The 27,095-nt window shown below is 48.0% G+C and overlaps 1 protein-coding gene across 1 annotated transcript; it reads left to right on the top strand.

Annotated features, from left to right (window-relative positions):
* The first annotated feature begins 6,201 nt into the window (after nt 1-6,201).
* DLST (dihydrolipoamide S-succinyltransferase) lies at nt 6,202-21,251 on the top strand. Its single transcript, XM_068254525.1, has 15 exons — nt 6,202-6,422; nt 9,481-9,514; nt 9,593-9,641; nt 11,415-11,470; nt 11,550-11,624; nt 12,850-12,905; nt 12,979-13,090; nt 13,798-13,953; nt 15,635-15,711; nt 15,789-15,886; nt 15,956-16,086; nt 16,405-16,478; nt 16,549-16,632; nt 19,848-20,015; nt 20,838-21,251. The coding sequence occupies exons 1-15, from the start codon at nt 6,372-6,374 to the stop codon at nt 20,970-20,972; spliced, it is 1,356 nt and encodes a 451-aa protein (XP_068110626.1). The 5' UTR covers nt 6,202-6,371; the 3' UTR covers nt 20,973-21,251.
* Nucleotides 21,252-27,095: the final 5,844 nt, after the last annotated feature.

Here is a 27,095-nt window from a genome sequence, read left to right as displayed (position 1 = left end):
GGGGGGGGATAAAAAAAAATAGCGTTGACAGATAGTGACAGGGAGTGATTGATGGGTGATTAGGGGGGTGATTGGGTGCAAACAGGGGTCTGGGGGGTGGGCAGGGGGGGGGTCTGATGGGTGCTGTGGGCGATCTGGGGCAGGGGGGGGGAGAAATCAGTGTGCTTGGGTGCAGACTAGGGTGGCTGCAGCCTGCCCTGGTGGTCCCTCGGACACTGGGACCACCAGGGCAGGAGGCAGCCTGTATAATACACTTTGTAAACATTACAAAGTGTATTATACACTTTGTATGCGGCGATCGCGGGGTTAACATCCCGCCGGCGCTTCCGTATAGCCGGCGGGATGTTGCGGCGAGCGAGCGGTGACAGGCGCCGGCGGAGGATCGCGTCACGGATGACGCGATCGCTCCGCCCATGCCCTTAAATGGACCGCCGCCTCTGTGGGTGAGGCCGTCCTGCAGGGCTCCACTTCCCCGCCGCCCCTGTGTAGTGGGCGGTCGGGAAGTGGTTAAGGTACCATACACGACCGGTCGATTAAGCTGAAAATCCGGGGAAAAAGATTGAATATGCTGAAAAGTATTCAATCTAATGGTTTATTTGATCGGAAGTGACTTTTTTTTTTTTAACCGTATTATCTTTTTTTTTTTCAGCTCAAGCTGTATTTTACCTTAGTTAACACAGATGGCAGTTGTTGAACAAAGCATCTATTTAGCTGTATTTTTCCTGTGAGTGGTTCAATTTACTCATTGGCTATCATTCATAAAGCATTTCCGCATGCGGAAATGCTTAAAACAGCTGACTTTACCGAACACTTAGCAAATTCTCCATTCATAAAGGCTCTTTCCACATGAAAAGCTGACATTACCGAGCAGAGCGATAAATCACCGCATTGTGCGGTGACTATCGTAACAAATTGTTAATTCATAAAGATTTACGCAAGCGGTATGAGGACAGGCAATACCGCTCCCTTGGTTGTGGCAATAACAATGTTTAGTTAATGGAGACACAGACCTCACAGGCAGCTGCAGTAGAGCGGAAGATGGAGAAATGTATCAACTTGGCAGCTTCCTGTGTTTCCGCAAGCCTACCGCCATTCTAGTTCGGGAAATCTCCGCACTACTAACGCAACTGTATACATTTTTATGAATGAGCACACAGAAGTCTAAAATACCAACAGCGGTGTTTTCCCGCACAGATTCTCTTTACCAACAACACGTTTATGAATGATAGAAATTGTGAAGTTAATTTTACCTCAGAGAAACTATATAGGTGTGTTTTACCTCACAGTGGTTTTTTTTTTGTGCTGAGGGAATTTTTACCACAGAGCAATTACAAATGGCTCTAACAGGAAGAAGGCCAAAATTGCATTTGCATTGTATCTATGGACTCTCCTTGATGAGGACAAACCGAAGAGGAAATGGTGCAAAAATTGCCTATTAGATAAAGAGAAATATTGCAATATGACACTGTTAAGATAATTAAGGGAGAATAATCTAGAGCAGGGGTCTCAAACTCGCGGCCTGCGGGCCATTTGCAGCCCTCGATATAATATTTTGTGGCCCTCGCCGGCAAAAGCTTCCTTATAGTTCGCTTTAGTGCTCCCAAGTAATCTGCCGCATCCCCGCCGCTAAACAAGGGCTGCAGAGGCCCTAAATCGCTCGGGGGGCAATCCGCCGGCTTTTCCTGGAAGGGGCAGAGGTTTCAGCTTCAGCTCTGCCCCTCCTGACTTCAATCGCCGCACAGATCGCCGCCTCTCCCCGCCCCTCTCTGTGAAGGAAGAGTGAGAGGGGCGGGCAGAGGCGGCGATGCGCCGCGATTGTGAAATTCCTTATGCGGCCCAGCCTCATCCTGACTTTGCCTCCTGCGGCCCCCCGGTAAATTGAGTTTGAGACCCCTGATCTGGGGGATTTTCATAATTAACTATGAATGGATAATGCAATTATGGTTCTAAAGAAGGTAGGAAGCCAGTGGAGGATTTTACAGAGGGGAGCCATGGAGGCGGAGCAATGGTAGGAGTGAATGATTCTGGCAGTTGCGTTCATGATGGTCATTAAGGGGCTGCCCTGGTGGTCTAGTAATGCCACCCATCTCATATAACTTCCCATGAGGTCAAATGGTCCCCAATTTGCTACTGTGGTGGTCTAGTGATCCCACCTAACCCATATAGCTTCACATGGGCTTTAGTGGTCCACCCATCTTCCTATAGGGCAGCACAGTGACGTATTAACACTCTCACCTTGCAGTGCTGGGTCTATCTGCACAGAGGTTTATGTTCTCCCTGTGTGTTTCCTCTCACATCCCAAACACATACAGATAAGTTAAATGGCGTAGTATGGATACAGAGGCGCCAAAAGGATAAAAGTATTTTAAAAAGTTTAAACCATGAGGAGGCAGTGGTGGACTTACCTCCACCAAGCAAACACAAAAATTGCCAATGTGTTTGTCAGTTTATTTACAAGTTTATTTACATACTCCGGGGGACAATGCAATGCGTTTCGCAGGTTTGATCCCGCTTCATCAGGCAATAACAATGGAGCAATAGCATATGTGGTCAGTAGAAGAGCCAGGCACCTCTGTGATAAGTTAAATTATTTCCTCCCAAAATTGGCCCTAGACTAAGAAACATACTTTACATGATACATACACTACACGAATGAGGTATAGACATATAAGTATGGTAGGGATTAGATTGTGAGACCCTCTGAGGGACAATTACGTGATGACAAAATACAGCACTGCGGAAGATGTCGGTGCTATGTAAATACTTAATTATAGCGTACCTGGTAGTCCTCTCATCCCCGTATAACTTCCCTAGTAGTCTAGGGGTCCCCATATAAGCAGAGTAGGGTGCAGCGGTCAGAGTCTCATCTGTTCCATCTTTGTTTTCTTCATCCTCAGCAGCAGCCGGCCACTCTTTGCACAATCGATAATCACATGATGAGCAGGAGAAACAGGAAGAAGTGAGCAGCCAGCTGCTTCTGAGGATGGACATCACTGGTGAGACTCTGACCGCTGCGCCCTACTCTGCTTATAAGGGGACACAGGAGAGAATGGTTCCATAGCAATGGACGCTGGCACTGCTTGATGGTATTCAGGCACCATGATGGGTGCTCCATGCCTGGAGCTATCCTGCAATCACACCCCCTCCTCAGGCCTGATAATCTCTGATACTAATAATTCTGCTGGACATTGTCACACTGCCTCCTCTGCTGCCATGTATCAGCCTTCCTGCAGGGGGCATCACTCCCAGGCCTCTTCCACCACACATTATGCTGGGGCATCATTGCCAGCACCTCCCTCCACTCCTCAGGGCCCCTCCCCCACACACACACCCCTGCAGGGGGCATCATTCCCAGCACCCTTCCCCCACACTGACTCCTCCCACACACCCTGTAGGGGACATCAATTCCAGCACCTCCCTCCACTCCTCAAGGCTCCTCCACCACACTAACTCCTCCCAAACACCCCTGCAGGGAGCATCATTCCCAGCACCTCCCCCTCCTTCCTCAAGGCTCCTCCCCACACTGACTCCTCCCACACACACCCTGCAGGTGCATCATTCCCACTACCTCCATCCACTCCTCAGGGCTCCTCCCCCACACTAACTCCTCCCAAACACCCTTGCAGGGAGCATCATTCCCAGCACCTCCCCCTCCTTCAAGGCTCCTCCCCACACTGACTCCTCCCACACACACCCTGCAGGGGGCATCATTCCCAGCACCTCCATCCACACCTCAGGGCTCCTCCCCCACACTGACTCCTCCCACACACCCCCTGCAGGGGGCATCATTCCCGGGAGCAGTGCTTTTCGGCGTTGCTAGATTTGGGTGCAGCTAGCGCCGCCATAGACTATAATGGGAATCAGTCTATAGCGGCGCTCAGTGAGTAACGTCGGCGCCGTCAGAAGCCGAGGTCGCTTAAAAATCACAATAATTCGACCTCCAGCAATAGCTGGAACCCGAATTATATAATTCCCCACCATCTATGGCAGGCTGGAGGGGGAATAGTAATTAACACGGCCCGGACTTGTGCAGAAGCAGGATCAGCCATATACCGGCTGTATCCTGCGCCCAAGTCTACCGGCGCCTATTTCAAATGTACTCATCATTCCCAGCACCTCTATCCACTCCTCAGGGCTCCTCCCCCACACACCCTGCAGAGGCATCATTCCCAGCACCTCTATCCACTCCTCAGGGCTCCTCCCCCACACACCCTGCAGAGGCATCATTCCCAGCACCTCCATCCACTCCTCAGGGCTCCTCCCCCCCACTGACTCCCCCCACACACACCCTGCAGGGGGCATCATTCCCAGCACCTCCATCCACTCCTCAAGGCTCCTCCCCCACACTGACACCTCCCACACACACCCTGCAGGGGGCATCATTCCCAGCACCTCCATCCACTCCTCAGGGCTCCTCCCCCCCACTGACACCTCCCGCACACACCCTGCAGGGGGCATCATTCCCAGCACCTCCATCCACTCCTCAAGGCTCCTCCCCCACACTGACACCTCCCACACACACCCTGCAGGGGGCATTATTCCTAGCCCCCCTATCCACTCCTCAGGGCTCCTCCCCCACACTGACACCTCCCACACACACTCTGCAGGGAGCATCATTCCCAGCACCTCCATCCACTCCTCAGGGCTCCTCCCCCCCACTGACTCCCCCCACACACACCCTGCAGGGAGCATCATTCCCAGCACCTCCATCCACTCCTCAGGGCTCCTCCCCCCCACTGACTCCCCCCACACACACCCTGCAGAGGCATCATTCCCAGCACCTCTATCCACTCCTCAGGGCTCCTCCCCCACACACCCTGCAGAGGCATCATTCCCAGCACCTCCATCCACTCCTCAGGGCTCCTCCCCCCCACTGACTCCCCCCACACACACCCTGCAGGGGGCATCATTCCCAGCACCTCCATCCACTCCTCAAGGCTCCTCCCCCACACTGACACCTCCCACACACACCCTGCAGGGGGCATCATTCCCAGCACCTCCATCCACTCCTCAGGGCTCCTCCCCCCCACTGACACCTCCCGCACACACCCTGCAGGGGGCATCATTCCCAGCACCTCCATCCACTCCTCAAGGCTCCTCCCCCACACTGACACCTCCCACACACACCCTGCAGGGGGCATTATTCCTAGCCCCCCTATCCACTCCTCAGGGCTCCTCCCCCACACTGACACCTCCCACACACACTCTGCAGGGAGCATCATTCCCAGCACCTCCATCCACTCCTCAGGGCTCCTCCCCCCCACTGACTCCCCCCACACACACCCTGCAGGGGGCATCATTCCCAGCACCTCCATCCACTCCTCAAGGCTCCTCCCCCACACTGACACCTCCCACACACACCCTGCAGGGGGCATCATTCCCAGCCCCCCTATCCACTCCTCAGGGCTCCTCCCCCACACTGACACCTCCCACACACACTCTGCAGGGGGCATCATTCCCAGCACCTCCATCCACTCCTCAGGGCTCCTCCCCCCCACTGACTTCCCCCACACACACCCTGCAGGGGGCATCATTCCCAGCACCTCCATCCACTCCTCAGGGCTCCTCCCCCACACTGACACCTCCCACACACACTCTGCAGGGGGCATCATTCCCAGCCCCTCCATCCACTCCTCAGGGCTCCTCCCCCACACTGACACCTCCCGCACACACCCTGCAGGGGGCATCATTCCCAGCACCTCCATCCACTCCTCAAGGCTCCTCCCCCACATTGACACCTCCCACACACACCCTGCAGGGGGCATCATTCCCAGCCCCCCTATCCACTCCTCAGGGCTCCTCCCCCACACTGACACCTCCCACACACACTCTGCAGGGGGCATCATTCCCAGCACCTCCATCCACTCCTCAGGGCTCCTCCCCCCCCCACTGACTCCCCCCACACACACCCTGCAGGGGGCATCATTCCCAGCACCTCCATCCACTCCTCAGGGCTCCTCCCCCACACTGACACCTCCCACACACACCCTGCAGGGGGCATCATTCCCAGCACCTCCATCCACTCCTCAGGGCTCCTCCCCCACACTGACACCTCCCGCACACACCCTGCAGGGGGCATCATTCCCAGCACCTTCATCCACTCCTCTGGGCTCTCCCACACACACCCTGCAGCAGTGGTCTCGCCCTCCTCCCCCCATCAGTAGTTCGGTCTGGATTTCCGCTACTAGAGGCCGCGCTCTTGCAACTTCCGGCCCGCCATCTTCCCGTAGCCCGTAAGCAGCGCTAAACAGCGGCTGAACTCCGGCAAGATGGCAACTAATGAGGACACATTGCTGGGAGCGCCTGGAGGAGGAAGCCCCGCCCCCTGGCTGCTCCTGTTTCCGGCGTGTCCTTGAGCGGAGTGTCCCGACATGTTGTCCCGCTGCCTGACCCGAGCCCTGCGGAGCCCCGCCCTCCGGAGGGTGAGTGACCCCAAACCTACACTGTACTCACCCCTAACTACCCCACCCCTTACTATACTCTCCCCTATCCTTCCCCACTGTTCTCCTATCCACCCCTACTGTACTCACCCTTATTTACCCCACCCCTACACTCTCCTTCCCCTGAACTCACCCCTCTTGCACCTGATCCAACAAACCAGCTTACATTGACAAAATAGCATACATTTAAAATTATATTCTCCTTTTTTAGTAGAATCAGTGTCCCCTTGCCTGCTCGCTTCGCTCTGACAACTTTTTACTCTAACTCTATGTCCACCAGGACCCAGGCTGCTAACTCGGGTTGCAAGGTTAGTGCTGCTGATGGGCATTATGGGGTTAATTTATGACCTGCATGACTTTGCACATGCTCAGTAGCATTTGTATGCTATTTTGTTGGCAGTAGGAAGAAAAGGATATCCCGCTACACCGTGGTGAGGGTTAAAAGGATCTCTCCAACTTTATTCAACACCTCAGCGGATACCAGGGCTGTGGAGTTGGAGTCGGGGCAATTTTGGGCACCCGGAGTTGGAGTTGTAGTTTCAGAAACTGAGGAGTCGGAGTTGGCGTCGGAAGATTTTTGTACCAACTCCACAGCCCTGGCGGATACACAGAAAACAGCTCACGCGTATCAGCGCTCTACATGGCTCCTCAAAGAGAGTCTGAAGCCAGATAAAAAAAATGGCTTTTTAGCTTATATTCATGTTTGCCCCTGCTAAAACGCCGCTATCCCGCGGCATAACGAGGGGTCTTTAGTCCCCAAATCCCCCCTGCTACCTCCGGGGAGCGCTTCCGTGTGAGGCAGGGCTATGAGCTGCAGCCCTGCCTCACACGCGTCTGTCAGCAGCGGGATTTGGGGGGTATTGACCCCTCGTTATGCTGCGGGATAGCGGCGTTTTAGCAGGGGCAAACATGCCTTTGCTGAATATAAGATAAAAAGCCATTTTTTATCTGGCTTCAGACTCTCTTTAAAGGGAACCTTAACTGAGAGTGATATGGATGTTTCCTGTTAAACAATACCAGTTGCCTGGCAGTCCAGCTGATCTCTGTGACTGCAATAGTGGCTGAATCACACCCTGAAACAAGCATGCAGCTAATCCAGTCTGACTTCAGTCAGAGCACCTAATCTGCATGCTTGTTCAGGGGCTGTGGCTAAAAGTATTAGAGACACAGGATCAGCAGGCGATTCAGGCAACTGGTATTATTTTAAAAGGAAAAATCCATATCCTTCTCAGTTTAGGTTCCCTTTAATCATAGCTATGATATCAAGCTCTGATTAAGGAGCCATGTAGAGCTCCGATACGCGTGAGCTGTTTTCTGTGTTGAATAAAGTTGGAGAGATCCTTTTAACCCTCACCACGGTGTAGCGGGATATCTGTTTCTTCCTACTGCCTGAATTGATGCACCTGGATCCCAGGCTCTCGTTGGTTACGCTGGTGGTTGCAGAGATCCTTTTTCCTTACTGCTATTTTGTTGGGTATGCTGAAATACTGGAACACCCACAAACACACGGACACTGTACTCGCCCCTATCCATCCTTCCTCTCACTGCACTCATTGCTATCCACTCTTCACCCCACTGTACTCACCCCCATCTATGCCTCCCCCCACTGTTTTTACCCATAATGTCTACCCTTACCCACCAGCTCTATACACCCCTAACTACCCCCCCCCCCCCCCCGTCTGTACTCATTCCTCCTCCCCTGTACTCTTCTCTATGCACCCCCTACTGTACCCTATGCACCCCTCCCTACACTGTACTCACTCCAAACAAACAGAACATTTATATCGCGCTTTTCTCCTGGCGGACTCAAAGCGCCAGAGCTGCAGCCACTGGGACGCGCTCTATAGGCAGTCGTAGGGTTAGGGAGACTTGCCCAAGGTCTCCTACTAAATAGGTGCTGGCTTACTGAACAGGCAGAGCTGAGATTCGAACCCAGGTCGCCTGTATCAGAGGCAGATCCCTTAACCATTACACTATCCACCCCACCACCGACAGTACTCATTGCACACTGCACTCATTGCTATCCACCCTTCACCCCACTGTACTCTGGAGCAGTGCCTTTCAGCGCAGGTAGATTTAGGCGCAGCCGGCACCACCATAGACTAGAATAGGAATACTTCTATAGCGGCGCTCAGTGAGTAACGTTGGCTCCGTCAGAATACGGAGCCGAAGTTGCTTTTAAATCACAATAATTCGACCTCCAGCAATAGCTGGAAGCCAAATTATATCATTCCCTTACTATCCATGGTGGCCTGGAGGGGGAATAGTAATTAACACGGCCCAGACTTGTGCAGGAGCAGGATCAGCCATATACCGGCTGTGTCCTGCGCCCAAGTCTACCGGCGCTGATTTCACATGTATGCCTGTACCCACCCCTATCTATGCCACTGTTTTCACCACCCATGTCTACCCATACCCACCAGCTCTATACACCCCTAACTACCCCCCAATGTTCTCACCCAACTCACCCCTTTCCCCACCCCGTACTCACCCCTCCTCCACAATGTACCCCCTACTGTACTTATCTCTATGCACCCCTCCCTACACTGTACTCACTCCTATTCACTCCCCACTGTACTCCTACCTATCTCCCCTCACCCCCATTGTACTGACCCTTGCTCATTTTTGTGCTCCTCCTCGGTAGGGGGATATGATGACATCACTCATCATCATGCTTCTCCCCCAGTAGTCCAAACAGTAACCTAATTTCAGCTCTGCCTTGAGGGTGAGGTTAGTCATTAGGTGTCAAAGTGCCAGTCTCTGGTTACTGGTACAGGGCAGCACACTCTGCTGGCAGGGCAGGAGGAGTCTGGAGCCGGTTTTCCAACATTTCAGCATACCCATCCAAACGGCGTATAAATACTATTGAGCATGTGCAAAGTCAAGCAGCCCACAAATTACCCCTAAATGTCCACCGGCAGCACTGACCTTGCAACCTGAGTTAGCGGCCACCATTTAGCAGCCATCATCCATGGAGAGGGGAAGGCAGCTGGTTGGACAGAGATGCTGGAGACTTATCAGTTATTGGTTTCTCTTCTAGGGCTGCAACGACAGTCGGATTCAGCCAATCGTCCGTAAGTATGAGCACCGCACTTTGCCATTTACTATCAGGACTACCAGGAATGGGTGCTTACTTCAGGTTTGTTTTCCAGGTGTCACCGGCTCTCATATCTCCTCTGTCACTGGCCACCAAAACATCCTGTAAGTACCACAAATCACACTTGATGAGGCAGTGCTTCTTTCTCCACCTTGTGTGTAGAGCAGCATGGACTGGCAGGACTTATAGGAAGGAGACTCCCCCATGTGTGTGGGGGAACTAGCATAAACATTTAGGGAAAACCGGTCTACCTTAGCTACAAGGTCAGTGGAGGATCCGGGTGACTCAGGCCCATATACGGTAACAAAGAAGTGGATGGGTTCTGCACAATATCTGTTGCAAAAATATATGCCCGGTGTAGAGCTTGGTGAGGGGAAGGAGGCTTCACCTTATATGTGGGAGGATAGAGGGTGGAGCTTGGTGAGGGGAAGGGGGCTTCACCGTATATGTGGGAGGATAGAGGGTGGAGCTTGGTGAGGGGAAGGAGGCTTCACCTTATATGTGGGAGGATAGAGGGTGGAGCTTGGTGAGGGGAAGGGGGCTTCGCCATATATGTTTGAGGATAGAGGGTGGAGCTTGGTGAGGGTAAGGGGGCTTCGTCTTGTGTGTGGGAGGATAGAGTAGAACATGGTTTGGGGAAGGTGGCTTCACCTTGTGTGCGTGAGGATAGAGGGGTGGAGCTTGGTAAGGGGAAGGAGACTTCACCTTATATGTGGGAGGATAGAGGGGTGGAGCTTGGTGAGGGGAAGGAGGCTTCACCTTATATGTGAGAGGATAGAGGGGTGGAGCTTGGTGAGGGGAAGGAGGCTTCACCTTATATGTGAGAGGATAGAGGGGTGGAGCTTGGTGAGGGGAAGGAGGCTTCACCTTATATGTGAGAGGATAGAGGGGTGGAGCTTGGTGAGGGGAATGAGGCTTCACCGTATATGTGGGAGGATAAGAGGGGTGGAGCTTGGTGAGGGGAAGGGGGCTTTGTCTTGTATGTGAGAGGATAGAGTGGAACATGGTTTGGGGAAGGTGGCTTCACCTTATGTGTGGGAGGATAATTGAGTGATCCGCAGGTGGGTGGAGACTCAGATATTGTTAGCTGATCTGCGGACGGAAAGGGGGGAGGGGGAGACTCACATTAACTGATCTGTAAGTGGGTTGTGAGCAGAGACTCAGACATTATTAGCTGATCTTCAGTTTGGTGGGCGGAGACTCAGACATTATTTTGTGATCGGTGGATACTCATACACTATTAGCTGATCTGCAGGTGAGATATTGGTGGAGACACTTCGATATAATTAGCTGATCTGGAGGTTGGTGATCGGTGGAGCCTGGCGGATCGCTCAGAAACAGCCTTATCAGTCCACCGACAGACTGTACACACGCTGTACTGTCTGCTGAAAACCCGCCCAGCGGGAGGTGACGACGGACCCGTCGTTGCCTTTCATCAGACGTGTGTACGAGCCTTCAGACATTACTAGCTGATCTGCAGCTGGGTGATAGGCAGAGACTGAGACATTTTTAATTGATTTGCAGGTGTTTGGTGGGAAGAGATTTAGATTCTAATAGCTGATCAGGTGGGTGGTGGGCGGAGACTCTTAGATATTATTAGCTGATCTGCAGGTGGGTGGTTGGAGGAGATGCAGGCATAATTAGCTTATCCACAGGTGGGTGGAGACGCAGACATAGCTAAACCACAGATGGGTGGAGATTAAGGCTTTATTAGCTGATACAGAGGCGGGCGGAGACTCAGACTTTATCAGCTGATCCACTGATGGGAGTTGGGCATTGCTGACCCACACTAGAGAGGGATTGGATGCCTGCCTATGGTGAGACAAGCTTAGTGAATGGACAGTGAGTAATTGTGCTGACTGCATATTTCTCTGCAGAGTACTGCCTTCCAGCATAAACAGCATCAGATTTTATCGGACGTCGGGGGTCTGCAGTGAGTACATGCCAGTCAACTGACTTGTTTTCAGTATCCCCGCCTCTTCCTCTCCTAACCCCTCCTATGTTTCTGGCAGGGCAGGACGTGGTCACCATCAATACTCCGGCATTTGCCGAATCTGTCACAGAAGGAGATGTCAGGTGGGAGAAAGGTAAGCTGCCCCCTGCTGGGGACTAACTGTATTACTGGAGGGGGGTCTGTACCTAAAAGCGGAACGGATGATAATCTAAAAATAAAGTTTCACTTACCTGGGGCTTCTGCAAGCCCCTTGCAGCCGCCCTGTCCCTTGGCGCTCCTCAACAATCCTCCTTTCCCGTTACACGACTTGTAAACCAAGGGGCTGCCAAGCATATCCTTTTTACGTGTTCCCGTCTGCAATAGTGCTATTGTGGACTGGAATGCGAAGGATACATGTGGCCAGAGCCGCATAGGCACAGTGGCCCGACGGCGAAACTGAAAGTAGCTGGCGGCAGGAGAACGGAGGATCATGGAGGACCGGCACGGGACAGGATGGCTGCAAGGGGCTTGCAGAAGCCCCAGGTAAGTGAAACTCTTTATTTTTAGATTATCTTCAGTTCCGCTTTAACTGCCCCTCTGGGTGTTGCCCTCAGCTCTGGATGTTAGGTATTCAGAGCATTGCAGTTTGTGGCTTCCTGCATAACATAATTCGTTATCAGACACAGCTTGAGACCCTGGGAGATTTCAGGCTCTGGCTGGGGGAGGGAGATTTCAGGCTCTGGCTGGGGGAGGGAGATTTCAGGCTCTGGCTGGGGGAGGGAGATTTCAGGCTCTGGCTGGGGGAGGGAGATTTCAGGCTCTGGCTGGGGGAGGGAGATTTCAGGCTCTGGCTGGGGGAGGGAGATTTCAGGCTCTGGCTGGGGGAGGGAGATTTCAGGCTCTGGCTGGGGGAGGGAGATTTCAGGCTCTGGCTGGGGGAGGGAGATTTCAGGCTCTGGCTGGGGGAGGGAGATTTCAGGCTCTGGCTGGGGGAGGGAGATTTCAGGCTCTGGCTGGGGGAGGGAGATTTCAGGCTCTGGTTGGAGGAGAGAGATTCCAGGCTCTGGCTGGGGGAGGGAGATTTCAGGCTCTGCTTGGGAGAGGGAAATTCCAGGCTCTGGTTGGAGGAGAGAGATTCCAGGCTCTGGCTGGGGGAGGGATATTCCAGGCTCTGGCTGGGGGAGGGATATTCCAGGCTCTGGCTGGGGGAGGGAGATTCCAGGCTCTGGCTGGGGGAGGGAGATTCCAGGCTCTGGTTGAAGAAGGGGTGCTGCAAGCTAAGGTGTAAAAGGTTTTGGCTTCATTTATGGTGGAATCAGGCTCTAATGAGGGAGGAGGGTTCAGCAGGCTCCAACCCATTATCTTTTTGCCTTCTGCAGCGGTTGGAGACTCTGTGTCGGAGGATGAAGTTGTTTGCGAGATTGAGACCGACAAGGTAAGTGACCATTAAAACTATTTTTTTATCTGAATTGTCATCCAGCCAATCATTCTCTGTTCTTTGTTTACAGACATCAGTACAAGTCCCATCGCCAGCAGCCGGCGTTATTGAGTCTCTTCTGGTCCCCGATGGTGGAAAAGTGGAGGGGGGAACTCCCCTATTTGTCCTCAGGAAGTCTGGAGGTACATGATGATAGCCAGAAGGTGTCAGGGGCAGTTCAGTCTGGAGAAGGCAGTGTTTGAATGTGCGGGGGTCAGTGCTTAGGTGGAAGTAATGGTTGGAGGAGTGGTCAGTCTTGAAGTGAGGGTATTGGTTGGCTGAGGAGCAGTCTAGAGATGGCCTTATAGGATAGTGAGGGGTTAGTCTGGATCTGGCAATGTTGATTAGAAGGAGTGGTCAGTCTTGAGGTGGTGGGTTGGGGTAAGGGGTTAATCTTAGGAGCAAGGGTCAGTCTAGAGGTGTCGGTAATAGTGGGAGGAGTTGAGTCTTGTAGTTGTGGGAAAAGGGGGTGGGGTAAGTCTGGAGGTGGTGGTGGTAATAATAATTTGTGGAGAGGGGTCAGTCTGAACATGGTGGTAATGGGGGAAGGGTCAGTCTAGAGGTGGATTAAATGGGGGACAGAGTCAGTCTAAAGTTGAGGTTAACAAGGCATGTGTTTTGATGTAGGTAATTGGACTAGGGCGTGTTGTGTATTAATGTAAGTAATTGGCGTAGGGCGTGTTGTGTATTGATGTAAGTAATTGGCGTAGGGCGTGTTGCTTCTTGATGGAGGTTATTTGCATTGGGAGTGTTGCGTATTGATGGCGTTGATTGGTGTTGGGTGTGTTGATGGCTCTATGTATTGAGTGCTATTTTTATCAGGCTTGTGACAGTTCCTTTTTCTTTTCAGCGGCTCCTAAAAGTAAACCAGCTGAGACTGTGGCACCACCTCCAGTGGCCCAGCAGACGGCTCCAGCTTCGGCTCCGCCTCCCTCCGCAGGGCCTATCCCCAGTGCTCTCCCGCCAGTGCCTCCTGTCTCCTCCCAGCCCTTAGAGGCTAAGCCTGGTAGGTGGTTGTTTGTTTATTACATTGCAGTAGCAAGTTATCAAAGGACAGGGAACCATTATCTGGTAATATATTATACTCAATGCCCTCCACATGTGATTAGATGCTTGAAGTTACTGTCAGTGGGCTATGTAGACAGTATGGCTAATGATATTCTTGTGAGAGAAAAGATTCCGCAGCTATGAATATAATATAAATTTTAAAGTCCAGTGGCTGGATACTGTACTGGTTAAGGGCTCTGACACAGGAGACCTGAGTTCAAATCTCGGCTCTTCCTGTTCAATAAGCTGCACCTATTCAGTAAGGCGTTTCTTGGGCGAGACTCCCTAGCACTGCTACTGCCTACTGAGTGCGTTCTTGTGGCTACCTAGCAAGTGGTTTGAGTGCGACAGGAGAAAAATGCCAAACAAATATAGGATTATAGCACAAGCATGGCTAGACAGCTATCATGTTTCAGCTCTCATAGAGTATTGCTACATAGCTGGCTGGGTTAGATGGGTCCTTATGTGGGAGATTAAGTTATTAGGTTCTGACGTAGGGGTTGGAGGTGGTTGGCTGCTGGATTGGGAGTAGTTGGGTCTAAGTGTGATGTGATGTGGTGAGACTGATTAACTTCAGAATTGGGAACTGGCATTGGCTTGAGTCCTGATGTGGTTGGTGAGGATAGTTGTTTTTTTTTTTATTTATTTCAACTGACATGGAAGGTGTGCAGGTTGGGTGGGAGGTTGAGGGTAGTTATGGTCATGTGACATTGGTGAGACTGGTTGGGTCCTGATGTGATTGGTGAGGTTAGTTGTTTACTGATGTGGAAGGTTGTGTAGGGGAGGGGGGTTGAGGGCAGTTAGTGTTCTTTGAGACTGGCTGGGGCCTGATGTGGAGTTTGGGTGCTAGGGTGGAAGTGGTGGGATTCTGATGTAGGGATGGGGGTGGTGTTGGGAGTGGTTGGCATTTGATGTAGTGTTGGGTGGATGTGTCCTGATGTAGGGATGGGGTGGTGTTGGGGTGGGTTGGGCCTTGATGTGAGGTGGGGGTTTGGGTAGGTGTGGCCTGGTGTTGGCATGTGCGTGATATGTAGTGTTGGGGTTGGTTGGGTCTTGATGTGGTTGGTGAGGTTAGTTGTTTACTGATGTAGAAGGTATGTGTGGTGGGTGGACAGTTGAGAGCACTTAGTTATGTTGGCTTGAGGTAGAGTTTGGGTGGAAGTGGTGTGGTCCTGATGATAGAGCTGGGGGTGGTATAAGGTGTTGGGAGTGATCGGGTCTTGGGCGGGGTGGTTGTGTCCTGATGTAGGAGTGGGTGTAATTGGATTCTGATGTAAGCGAGTAGTTTGTAGTGTCCTGGAGTGAGAGTGATTGGATGCTCGATTGTGTTTCTGATGTTGGCAATGAAGGGGGTAAAATCCTCATACAGAGGGTGGGTGTAGTTGGTTGCTGATAAAGGAGGCGAGGGTGGTTGAGTCCTGATGTTGGGATGGACATGGTTGTTTCCTGATACAGGGGTGGTTGAATCTTGGTGTGGGTTTCTAATGAGGTGTGGTGAGACTTCTTGAGTTCTGATGGGAAATGATCCGATCCTTATTTTTTCTTTTGCTGGTTGGGAGGGTTGCTTGGACCAGGAAAAGGGAGAGTTGTTTGGTCTTAGATGGAGAACATACAAAGCTGAATCATGGTATTTTTTGCAGTGTCTGCAGTGAAGCCAACCTCTGCTCCACCGGCTCCTGAGGCCCCTCCATCTGGCAGTAGTCGTACAGAGCACAGGGTAAGCTGACCACTCTGGATGTAACCTCACCATCTGCTATGTGCTGCCAGTCTGATTGTGCCCTCTGCCCCTTGCAGGTGAAAATGAATCGCATGCGTCAGAGAATCGCACAGCGTCTGAAGGAAGCTCAGAATACGTGCGCGATGCTGACCACCTTCAATGAGGTGGATATGAGGTGAGTATCTGCCGCTCAGGGAAGGCTGTGATTGGAGCATCCTGAGTGTAACGTGTCTTCTCTCTCCAGCAACATTCAGCAGATGAGGACGCTACACAAGGATGCTTTTCTGAAGAAACACAACTTGAAACTGGGCTTCATGTCAGCGTTTGTTAAAGCTGCTGCCTTCGCCCTTCAGGACCAGCCCGTCGTCAATGCTGGTAAATTCTCATCCCAAAATAGGCTGCTCTCTCTTCCAATCGCCATTCTGTCCTTGGCTCTCTTGCAGCTCCTGTTATCTGTTCCCACCCCTGCATAAGATGCCCCTCCCTCTTGCAGCTACTGTGATCTGTCCCCACCCCTTTATAAAATGCCTCTCTTGCAGCTCCTGTTATCTTTCCCCACCCATGCATAAGATTCCCCTCCCACTTTCAGTTTCTGATATCTGTCCCCACCCCTGCATAAGATGCCCCTCCTTCTCACAGCTTCTGTTGTCTGAATCTCTCCACGTGTCAGACATGTTGTCTATTCTATTGTAGTTATTGATGATACAACAAAGGAAATTGTCTATCGAGACTATATTGACATCAGTGTAGCCGTGTCTACGCCTCGGGTAAGTACCGATGACTGATGGCGGATTATGGTGAGGAAGCAGCATTAGTAACTTGTCACTTCCCCTGCAGGGTCTGGTGGTTCCTGTGTTACGCAGCGTGGAGTCCATGAATTTTGCCGGCATTGAGCGAACAATTGCAGAACTTGGAGAAAAGGTAACATATTGTCATTTGCTGATGGGGACACTACATGTCACATGACCTTTAGTGGTCAGGGGCAGCAGAGAGCTATAATACACATCCTGTGGCCATCCTGAGTCTTGTAGCATAATGCCTCAGCTTGTAGCGCCAGGATAACATCCTTTGTGTCCAATTACGCCCCATCGTAAACCTTACAGTTTAAAGCAAAACACACCCAGCATTTCTGCTTTGCTCCAAAAGATTATTTACAGCACATTATATACTACCACCAATTTTTTTTTTTTTTTTTTTTTTACTAGAACAGCATTTAACTAGTTAAACCAAAAGCAAGAAAAAAAGTATCCAGGAGCAGCTCACCATACCCTTAAAAAATACCTTTTAATGACATCCCATAAAACAAGTCTATGTAGCTTTAAAAAGTAACAAACACTGTATACTTATCAGGCACGCGATGATACAGAGGTGCGGAGAATAGTTGATGGCCGTTTCGCTTTGCAATTAGGGCTTTCTAGTTAAACACAGGACTTACAAGCTCAGTGCAGAGAAAGCTGGAGGCATCCGAACTGAAGATAATGTTAGCTTGTGTTTACTTGTATCAAGTGAGGAATGCGACACATTCTCTTACTGTGCAGACTCTCCAGAACACAGACACACTCAGAAAGCATTTCTGCCTTCAATACAAGATGAATAAAACCAGTTATGAATACAATGCAGTCAGCTCTTAGAGCAAAAAAGTGTACTTTGGGAACTTGTAATTTCTAAATGAATAATAATACGTATGCACAAAAGCAAATATGATAAACGTATGGCATGTAAAAAGTAGGAAAACATGTTTTTATTGAATACTATGTCAGGGTTTTATACCGCTTTAATTGGCTTTACTTACCAAGTTGGCCCCAGACCCTGTGGTATTCTGTGTAATGCTGGGAATACGCGTTTCGTTTTTGCCTTCGTTTTAGCCTTTGATTCGTTTGGTAAACTAATCGAGTGTTGAAAACGTATGTGAAAATAGTCATAATCTCATTATAGTTTCGATTAATAGACCCCAAAAATGAACGACTAGTGATCGAACATGTTTGATATTATCTCTCTTTATCCATCTAATCGAGCCATTGGTAGGCTTGATGGCTGTTCAGATCGATTATATATTCGTTTATGCTGTTCGTCCCTGTACTACGTTTCGTTTCTTTGCAACCTTCGATCATTGGAAAAACGAAACCATCAGAATCGAAAAAAAAAACGAAACCGTGGGTGGTGATATTAACCGTACGATCGATTATTTCGGGATCGAAAAGGACAAAAGGCACAATCGAAACGAAGGTTTAAACGAAGGCAAAAACGAAACGTGTATTCCCAGCATAATACAGACCTTAACCAGTTCACTACTGAGGGTTTTTTTCTCTTCTGTAGCAGAGCAGTTTACACCTGTCAGCGCTTCTTTTATTCATTCGCCTATAACTTTATTAATAGTTATCACGACGAAATGATCCATATCTTGTGTTTTTCGCCACCAATTAGGCTTTCTTTGCGTGATACATTTTGCTAAGAATTATTTCATTCTAAATGCATTTTAATAGGAAAAATAAGAAAAAAAATCATTATTTCTCAGTTTTCGGCCATTATATTGTAAAAAATGTTACTGTAATTAAAACCCACACATTTTATTTGCCCATTTTTCCTGGTTATTAAAACGTTTAAAGTATTTCCCTAATACAATGTATGGAGCCAATGTTTTATTTTGAAATTAAGGTTCATTTTTAAAATTTTTGCGTTCGTCACTAATTACAAGCTCATAATTTCATAATAAAATTTAATATACCCTTTTGACATACATATCAAAAAAGGTAACATATATATATATATATATATATATATATATATATATATATATATATATATATATATATATATATATATATATATATATATATATATATATATATATATATATATATATATATATATATATATATATATATATATATAAAAATTTTTTTTTTTTTAATTATACGATTATAATTTAGGTAATTATGGGAGAGGGTTGGAGGGAAGACATTTTTCTTGTAAGTGTGGGTCTTTTTATTAAAATAAATGAATGTAGGTGTAATTTTACTATTTGGCCATAAGATGTCCTTGCGCATGTTTTACTTAGGAAATTACAAATGATCGTGACATCTCATTGATGCCGGCGATCATTCACATGGACTTAGATTAATGAATGGGAACTACGTTCCCATTCATTCATCTCCCCGCGGGAGTACGCACGGGAGCGAGTGTCTGCCATGCGCAGCCATTAACTATTATCTACGTCGCTGGGCAGGAACTGAAGTCCTGTGCGACTTATATTTACTGTATCAAACCACGGAAGTGGTTAAACTGTGGTAGGACTGTAGATGTGACTCATCTGAGGGGGACAGTTAGTGCTGGGGTTGGTTCTATGTACTCTGCATAGAGCTGTATAATTTGTAATATACAGTATAATATAGTACATAGACCAGGGCTGGGCAAACTTTGCATGGCCCAAACTGCATGCTGTGGGCCGCAATCCTAAAATCTCTTCCCTCAGTCCCTGCAGAGTCGAGAGAGGCAGGAAACCGAGGGTTAACATTTGCCTACTCGCCACTTCCTGTGTCAGGTCTCCATGGTCACAGGGCATAACGTGACACGCTGTCAGGATGTGCCAGCTTGTAATACGCTGGCACATCCTGACGTCATTTCACATGACGCCCTGTGGCCATGGAGACCCGATGCTGGAAGCGGCAAGTAGGCAAATGTTAACCCTCGGTTTCCTTCCTCTCTCGACTCTGCTGGGAGGAAGTAGAGGATTCCAGGGTGCCAGATTTACAGCCCACGCAGGCTGTAGTTTGCCCAATGCTGGTATAGACTGTGGTAGAACAGTAGATGTGATTTAGTGGTGTGGCTGGCTCTATGTACTTTGTACAGAGCTAAACAATGTGTAATATGTAATATATAGCATACACTGTGGTAGGACATTAGATGTGACCCCTCTGAAGGACGGTTAGTGGTGTGACTGGAGATATGTTCTCTGGTTTAAATTATATCCTGTATTTTCTGGTGGTTTTTTGAGTTCTATCCAGTCCTGCATTAGAAAGGTCTCTTCAGGGAAGATTGCTGTAAAGATCACATTTCTGATGAATGCTCATGGTTACTTTGGATTGAGCAGTGACGTCACATCCTGTTTGCATAGTCACAAACCTTTTTTTCTTCAGGCCCGGAAGAATGAGTTGGCTATTGAAGACATGGATGGTGGGACCTTCACCATCAGTAATGGAGGAGTGTTTGGCTCTATGTTCGGGACGCCTATCATCAACCCTCCCCAGTCTGCCATTTTGGGAATGCATGGAATATTTGACAGACCTGTGGCCATAGCTGGAAAGGTTTGTGGACCGAGATGACAGGGGCACTGGGGTAGATTTTGGAGGTACACGAGGGTGAGCCATCCTAGATGTCAGTTTTGGGGTTCTGATTGTCGAGGTGTTTAGATTATTGGGGTATGTATCATGAGGGTACAGAGAATGTTGGCTTTGTCCGTTAGAGATTATGGGTTTGTGTGTTGGGAGGCAGGCTATGGAGGTGTATTGTGGTCAGATTATGCTAGCGGTTTGGGATTATGGGGTACAGATCATGTTGCATTGCAAAATACATGGGAAGGTAGGGGGTAGATGGGATGTAGATTAATACATTTTGTAGGAAATTGTAGGGTGTTAGATGCAAGTTATGGGGATGCAGATTTTGGGGGTGCATTTGGGTGCTGGTAATGTTTAGTGGTGAGTGCAGATTGAAGCAGATATTATAGGGATTCATTGATCATCATAGTTGTTGGGTACAGATTGTAGGGGTACATTAGGGTGCTGTTAATGGAGGGGGTGTTGGGTACGGATTAGATGGGTACATTAGGGTGTAGGTAGCGTTGCGTTTGTGTACAGATTCTGCATGTACATTGGGGTGCCGATATTGGGGAGGGGTGTTAGGTACTGATTATATGGGTATGTGGGGTGCAGGTAAATTAATGTTCTTTGGGTAAAGATTATAGTGGCATGTTCGGGTGCAGGTAATTGGGGGGGGGGGGGGGGGAGAAGGGGGCTGTTGGGTACAGATAATGGTGGGTCGTTTGGGTGCAGTAAATGGAGAGTTGAGTGTATGGAAGGACTATGCAGGGCTTAGTGCCACCTTCTGATTGCTCTTTGCTGCCTCTGCAGGTGGAAGTGCGCCCCATGATGTACATAGCTTTAACCTACGACCATCGGCTGATAGATGGCAGAGAGGCTGTGCTGTTCCTGAGGAAGATAAAGTCAGCTGTGGAGGATCCCCGAGTCCTGCTCTTGGATCTCTGAGGAATCCCCCTGGCCCATCCCCCATCTCTTGCCGTGGCTGATGTTGGGGTCACAGTACCCACCCACCCCCTCCCCTGAGGTGACTGGCTCCATTATAGACTTGATGTGCCGTATACAGACTCTTCCATCACCTCCTCCACCCATCAAATGCTGCATCTCCGGGTTGGGTGGCCCCACCCCCACTATGGCACCTTGCTAATTACAATATAAAGAGCCGACTGCAATATTTAAGGACTTTCCTGATTTTAAATGTGTAAAAATAAACAACCTTTAAGAAAACCCATGAGCAGCTGCAATACGCACCTGTCAGTCTGCTCATACATCTCTTGTGAGCAGATCCAGGACTTCCCCGATATACCAAGGTTCCATACAAGCACACTATATGTTTGTATGTATATATCGGTGAAGGTGGGGGTGAGGTCTTCATGACGTTTTGTGGTAAGTGTTGGCATTTCCTGCACCATGGCTGAAGGGGAAATGTGGGCATCTCTATGCCATGTTTGGTGGGATGTGGACATGTTCTGCATACCATTTAAGGGGGAATGTGGGTAAGTCTTTGGTATGCAGGAGCTACCTGTTGTCGCCACCAGCAGGCTTGAGTCCTAAAAGGGCCAATGGACTTTGCTGCCTAGTGCCCACTCAATCGCATCTTAAGGTTCACCTACTAGTGGCAGGACAGAGACGCCACAGTGTGGAGACCAGATGTTCAAGAACACAGAGTCCAGGCACCAACTGAGTAGTAGAAAGGCAAAATAGATGAGATGTGTTAAAGGCAGGCAGACTACTTTCAGAGGTGATGTCACAAACTGAAGGTCAATGCGAGCAGAGTATGTTCCGAATGGATAAGCAGACTTAAGTTGGTGCTGGCATGGAGCAGACATGCCGAAGTCAAACCAGTAAAGCAGATAAGGGATAGGCAGGCAAGTCAAATCGGTTGTGGTGGTATCAGGCAATGTAGGGGACGGGCAAGGTACAGCACAAGGTCAGGTGACACCACATAAGCTGACAGAGCAATCCGTACAGGATGGTTTTTTTTTCATAGGCAAGCTGCTTTGGCACACATTTTTGTGCGCATTTGCGCAATTCACCAAACTCTGCATGCAAAGTCAGATGAAGGCACACCTCCAACCAAGGAAATAAACCCTCTTGGTGCACACACAAAACTTGGATGTCCAGCAAGTTCGGGTGAGCATGACATAGACCCCTACCCACTCCTCATTCTTCCAATGCTTTTGGGGGTGGGTATCTCTGGGTGAGTTATGTGGATAGCTCAAGCTAGTGATGGTGCGTGTACATTTTTAGCAGGTTCCTATGAGTTCTTTGCCAAGCTAAACCTCATCCATTTGATCAGATACTGCAACACTCCTGCCCTTCAACAACAATCCAAATTCCTCTCCTCAAATCCTTTGTTGCCATCAACATAATATTCTGCAGATCTGCATTCAAAGGGATCTGGAATACATTTCTTTCAGACAAGATACATGAATAATGTGGTAAACCCAAGGAATGTCAGGAAGAAAAAGCCACAGATGTGATCTTCAGCAGAGGTAAAGGGCCAATGAACTTGAAGCCAAGCTTCCTAGAAGCACAACACAATTTGAGATCAGAATTTGCCAAAAAGATCTCCTGGCTCAAACTTTGAGCTCTCCTGTCCGCTTCCTTTTTGACCCATTCTTGGGTATTTAACCTTTTAAAGTTCTCAACAATGCTAGTCAGTCTTTATTGGACTTCAGGAACTGATGATTCATATTTGGAAAACGTTGGGTGGAAACCATGGTTGGGATAGAACAGGGTCAGGTTGCAGGATAAATAGACTGTACTATTACAGGCAAATTCCATGGTTGTAAGTAATGAGGACCAGTTGTCTTAAGGTGCAGAAGAGAAACAACCAAGATCTGGTTAGTTCTCTGTGTCTGACCATTAGACTGAAGGTTGTAACCTGAGGATAATGAGGCAGTACTTTCCAGTTTATTACAGAGTTCTTTCCAGAATTTGGGTTGGAATTGTATGCATGTTTTGAGACAACCACTGAAGGGATTCCATGGAATCTGAGTATTTCTTGGATGAAGATCTTAGCAGTAGTGGTATAAGGCACTCTTTTTATATGTTATGTACTAAAATGTGACCACTTAGTGAGAAGATCAACCACCAAAAGAATACTTGTGAACCCATTGAAGGGCAGAAGATCCATGATAAAAGGTAATGCAATAATCTAAAATGGAAGGTGGAGTAAGCAGGCCCCAATGGCATGTTCTGGGACTCTTTGGTCTGGCAGAGGTACTACAGGAGGACATAATCGGTGCAATCACTACTCGATTTTGACCAGAAATTTCTCCGAAGAAGGTCCAGTCTGTTACAATGATGTTCCAGAGTGGCCTGCTAATTTGTGATCATAATTGACCGTGCAAGTTTTAGTATAAAGAGGTTCAGGTACAGTGATATAGTTTGCATGAGAGAAGAGCAGGAAACTTGCTTAAAGGACCTCTGTCGCGAAAATATTAAAATTTAAAATATATGTAAATATATACAATTAAGAAGTATGTTTCTTCCAGAGTAAAATAGGCCATAAATTACTTTTCTCCTATGTTGCTGTCAATTACAGTAGGTAGTAGAAATTTGACAGAACCGACAGATTCTGGACTAGGCCATCTCTTCCTCATGGGGGTTCACAGGGATTTCTTTATTTTCAAAATCCACTTAGTGAATGGCAGTTGCTCCATACAACTGCCAAAAAAAGTGTACGGTAAGCAGGGAGGCTGGTCAGCATCCTTGTATAAAGGCTCATACACACATCAGACCATAGTCTTTGGAAAATGAAATATCACAGACCAATTTTACCCCCTTCCATGTAGTATGAGAGCCATACCTACACAGTATATTCTATTGAGCTGAACTCAGATAGAAATCTTTGCAAGATACTGCACACAAAGATGCTGTAGACATTCAAAAGATCAGTATCTGCAAAAGATCCGTTCCTGCAAAATGCATTCATAGTCTATGAGATCTGCAGATCATCATACACACCTTGTTTAACAGACATTCATCTGCAGATCAGATCCACCAGGATGGATTTTCAGATGATTGTCTGATCTGCAGATGAATGTCAGTTAAACAAGGTGTGTATCATGATCTGCAGATCTCATAGACTATGAATGATGACTATGAAATGCAATTTGCAGGAACAGATATTTTGCAGATACTGATCTTTTGTGTCTGTACAGCATCTGTGTGTGCAGCACCTTGCAAAGATTTCTGTCTGATGGGGAGTTCAGCTCCATAGAATAGACTGTGTAGAGTATGGCTCTCATACTACATGAAGGGTGGTAAGATTTGTCTGTGATCTTTCATTTTCCAAAGACTATAGTCTGATGTGTGTATGAGCCTTTAATCTTTTTCAAGGAATGTCTTTATAAAGCCCATGCGAGAATCCCCTATGGAGAGATGGACTAGCCCAAAACCTGTTGGCAATGTCAGATTTCTACTACTTACTGTAAATGACAGCAACATAGAAGAGAAGTAATTTATGGCTCATTTTACTCAGGAAGAAGCATACTTCTTATTTGTATGCGTTTTAAATTTTAAGATTTTCGCGACAGTTCCTCTTTAAAAAGGAACTGCAGTGAAAATAACATCATGAAAAAAGTGTTTAATTTTTACAATAATTATGTATAAATTATTTAGTCAGTGTTTGCCCATTGTAACATCTTTCCTCTCCCTGATTTACATTTTGACATTTATCACATGGTGACATTTTTACTGCTGGCAGGTGATGTCTGTAAAAAGACATGATACATTTTTGGCAGTTAGAAACAGCTGTTATTTCCCACAATGCAAAAAGACCTCACACTGTGGGAGGGGTTTCACCACAATATCAGCCATACAGAGCCCCCTGATAATTCGTTTGAGAAAAGGAATAGATTTCTCCTGGGAAAGGGGGTATCAGCTGCTGATTGGGATGAAGTTTAATCCTTGGTTACAGTTTATCTTTAACGTGTGTCAGGAGGTCTGATGGAAACAAAAGGAAATTACCGTATAAGCAGAAGGAATGGTGTATTGTGGGTTGGAAGGAACATCTTGAGGACGCATGCAATAAAGCGCATCTAGTTTAAAGGACACAGGAAGGGAGAGGGGTATGGAGGCTGCCATATTTTATTTCTATTTAAACAAAACCAGTTTCCTTGCAGTCCTACTGGTTTTTGGTTGCAGTTGTGTCTAAATTTCACAACTGAAACAAGCATGCAGCTAATCCAGTCACACTTCAGTCAAACATCCCATCTGATTCTTGTCCATGACTAATGCTGGGAATACACGGTGCGTTTTTGCGGCTCGATTCTGCCGCCCAATCCATTCCCTGCTCGATTTTGTGCCCGATTTTCTTATCTTCCATTCGTTTTTCTTATCTTTTCCCATTGTTCCCTATGCGAATTCGAGCGCGGAATCGATCAGGCAGGAGATCGGACATGTCGGAAATAATCAATCGAGCCATCTAAATGGCTCAAAAATGTCCTGTGTATTCCTAGCGTTAAAGGCTGAGGATCAGCAGGCCAGTCAGGCAACTAGTATTGTTTAAAATTAAATAAATATGGCAGCCTCCATATCCTTCTCACTTCAGAAGTTTAATGTTTTTTGAGCCTGGGCAAGAAGTTATCTGAAAAGGGGAGGAGAATAGTGCTCATCTTGCTTGATGTGACCTCAGATGCTTGTTTGTGCAGAGATAGACCTGTAACCAAGGATTGAACTTCATCCCAATCAGTAGGTTAGACCCCCTTTCTCATGAGAAGTCTTCACCTTTTCTCTAATAGATCATCAGGATGGTCTGTCAGGGCTAGCGGCCATGGCTTAGTGCCCGTTTTTTAACGGGCGGGCCTTTTTACTTGTATCTATATAAAAAACAACAACCTTTCTTGCCTAGCATGTTGACAGGGGTGTGGTTATAAATAACGGCAGTTGGTGCAGTCCAATTTTTTTGTTATCTGCCAGCAGTAAAGATTATTACGTTCAGGCTGACTGTGGATCAAACAACATGAACAAAAGACATAGCGAATATCAATCGTTTCTTGATCTCTGTTCTATTTTTTTAACTTTTCACTTTGCCATGTATTCATTTATTTATTTTGCTTAAGTTTCTTTTAAGCACCTGATGAGTGCAATGATGTGGTTTAAAGGATGAAAGATTTGGGCAGAGCTGACCAGAGAATGTCACTACCTATTGGCTGGGCACTACTGAGTGGACAGTGTGAGGGGAACATGGAGGACGAGTGGGACCGCGGGATGCTGCAAGAGAACAGGCTGTCCGATTACCACTCCTAATACAATGTGCATATTTGTCTTTTTTAAGGATGAAGTAATTAATAGTTTTATGCTATATCCACTGTTCTCTCAAGGTGTATCATGCTGTTAGAGAGAACTTCTACATCTGACCCTATGCAGTACTAGCCACATTGGCCTCGATTCATAAAAGGCTGTGCGATAAAAAAAATCTGAATGTTAAAATACTGCATTTGGTATTTTCAACTTTTGTGTGCTAATTCATAAAAAATGTCACAGGTGTGAAGGAAGTTTGGTAATTTACTGAAGCCCATTGACCCTGTTCAGTAATAGAAGAGTGTCTGTGTTACAAGCTGTTCCGTGCAGTAAGGGCATTACAATAGTAGGAGGCATCCCGACATCTCTTTAGAATGTACATGTTTGTTGTACTGCCTCTGCTCTGCTGTTAAGAAACAGGGTGAGCGTCATTCAGCTCACCCTGCGCCCAGCAAACCGGTGGCGTACATACATGTACGCCTGCAGCGCCCCTCTGCCAGCTGGATGCATGGCCACATTTCACACGCCTCCTGATTGCACCGTATGTAAAAATTTCTAATGCACTGAACACTCCTGACAACGGGACAAGAGCGAGGACATGCTGTGCAGTACCCCTTCATCTTCCATGTGTAGAAATCCTTATCTTCCATGCAGCACCCACTCCTCTTCCTGTACTGGATGTGGTTGTGTCCTGTACAGGGGGAGGCAGGCCTGTACTGGGGTGTGTCCTGTACTGGAGGTTGTGGGTGTGTCCCATACTGGGGGAGGTAGGTGTTTTCTTCATGTTTCACTTATTTTAAATAGAACTAGTGATGGGAA

Source organism: Hyperolius riggenbachi, chromosome 9 (assembly GCF_040937935.1).
Source record: "Hyperolius riggenbachi isolate aHypRig1 chromosome 9, aHypRig1.pri, whole genome shotgun sequence".
In the NCBI taxonomy this organism is placed as follows: Eukaryota; Metazoa; Chordata; class Amphibia; order Anura; family Hyperoliidae; genus Hyperolius; species Hyperolius riggenbachi.
This window is presented reverse-complemented; position numbering and strand designations above follow the sequence as displayed.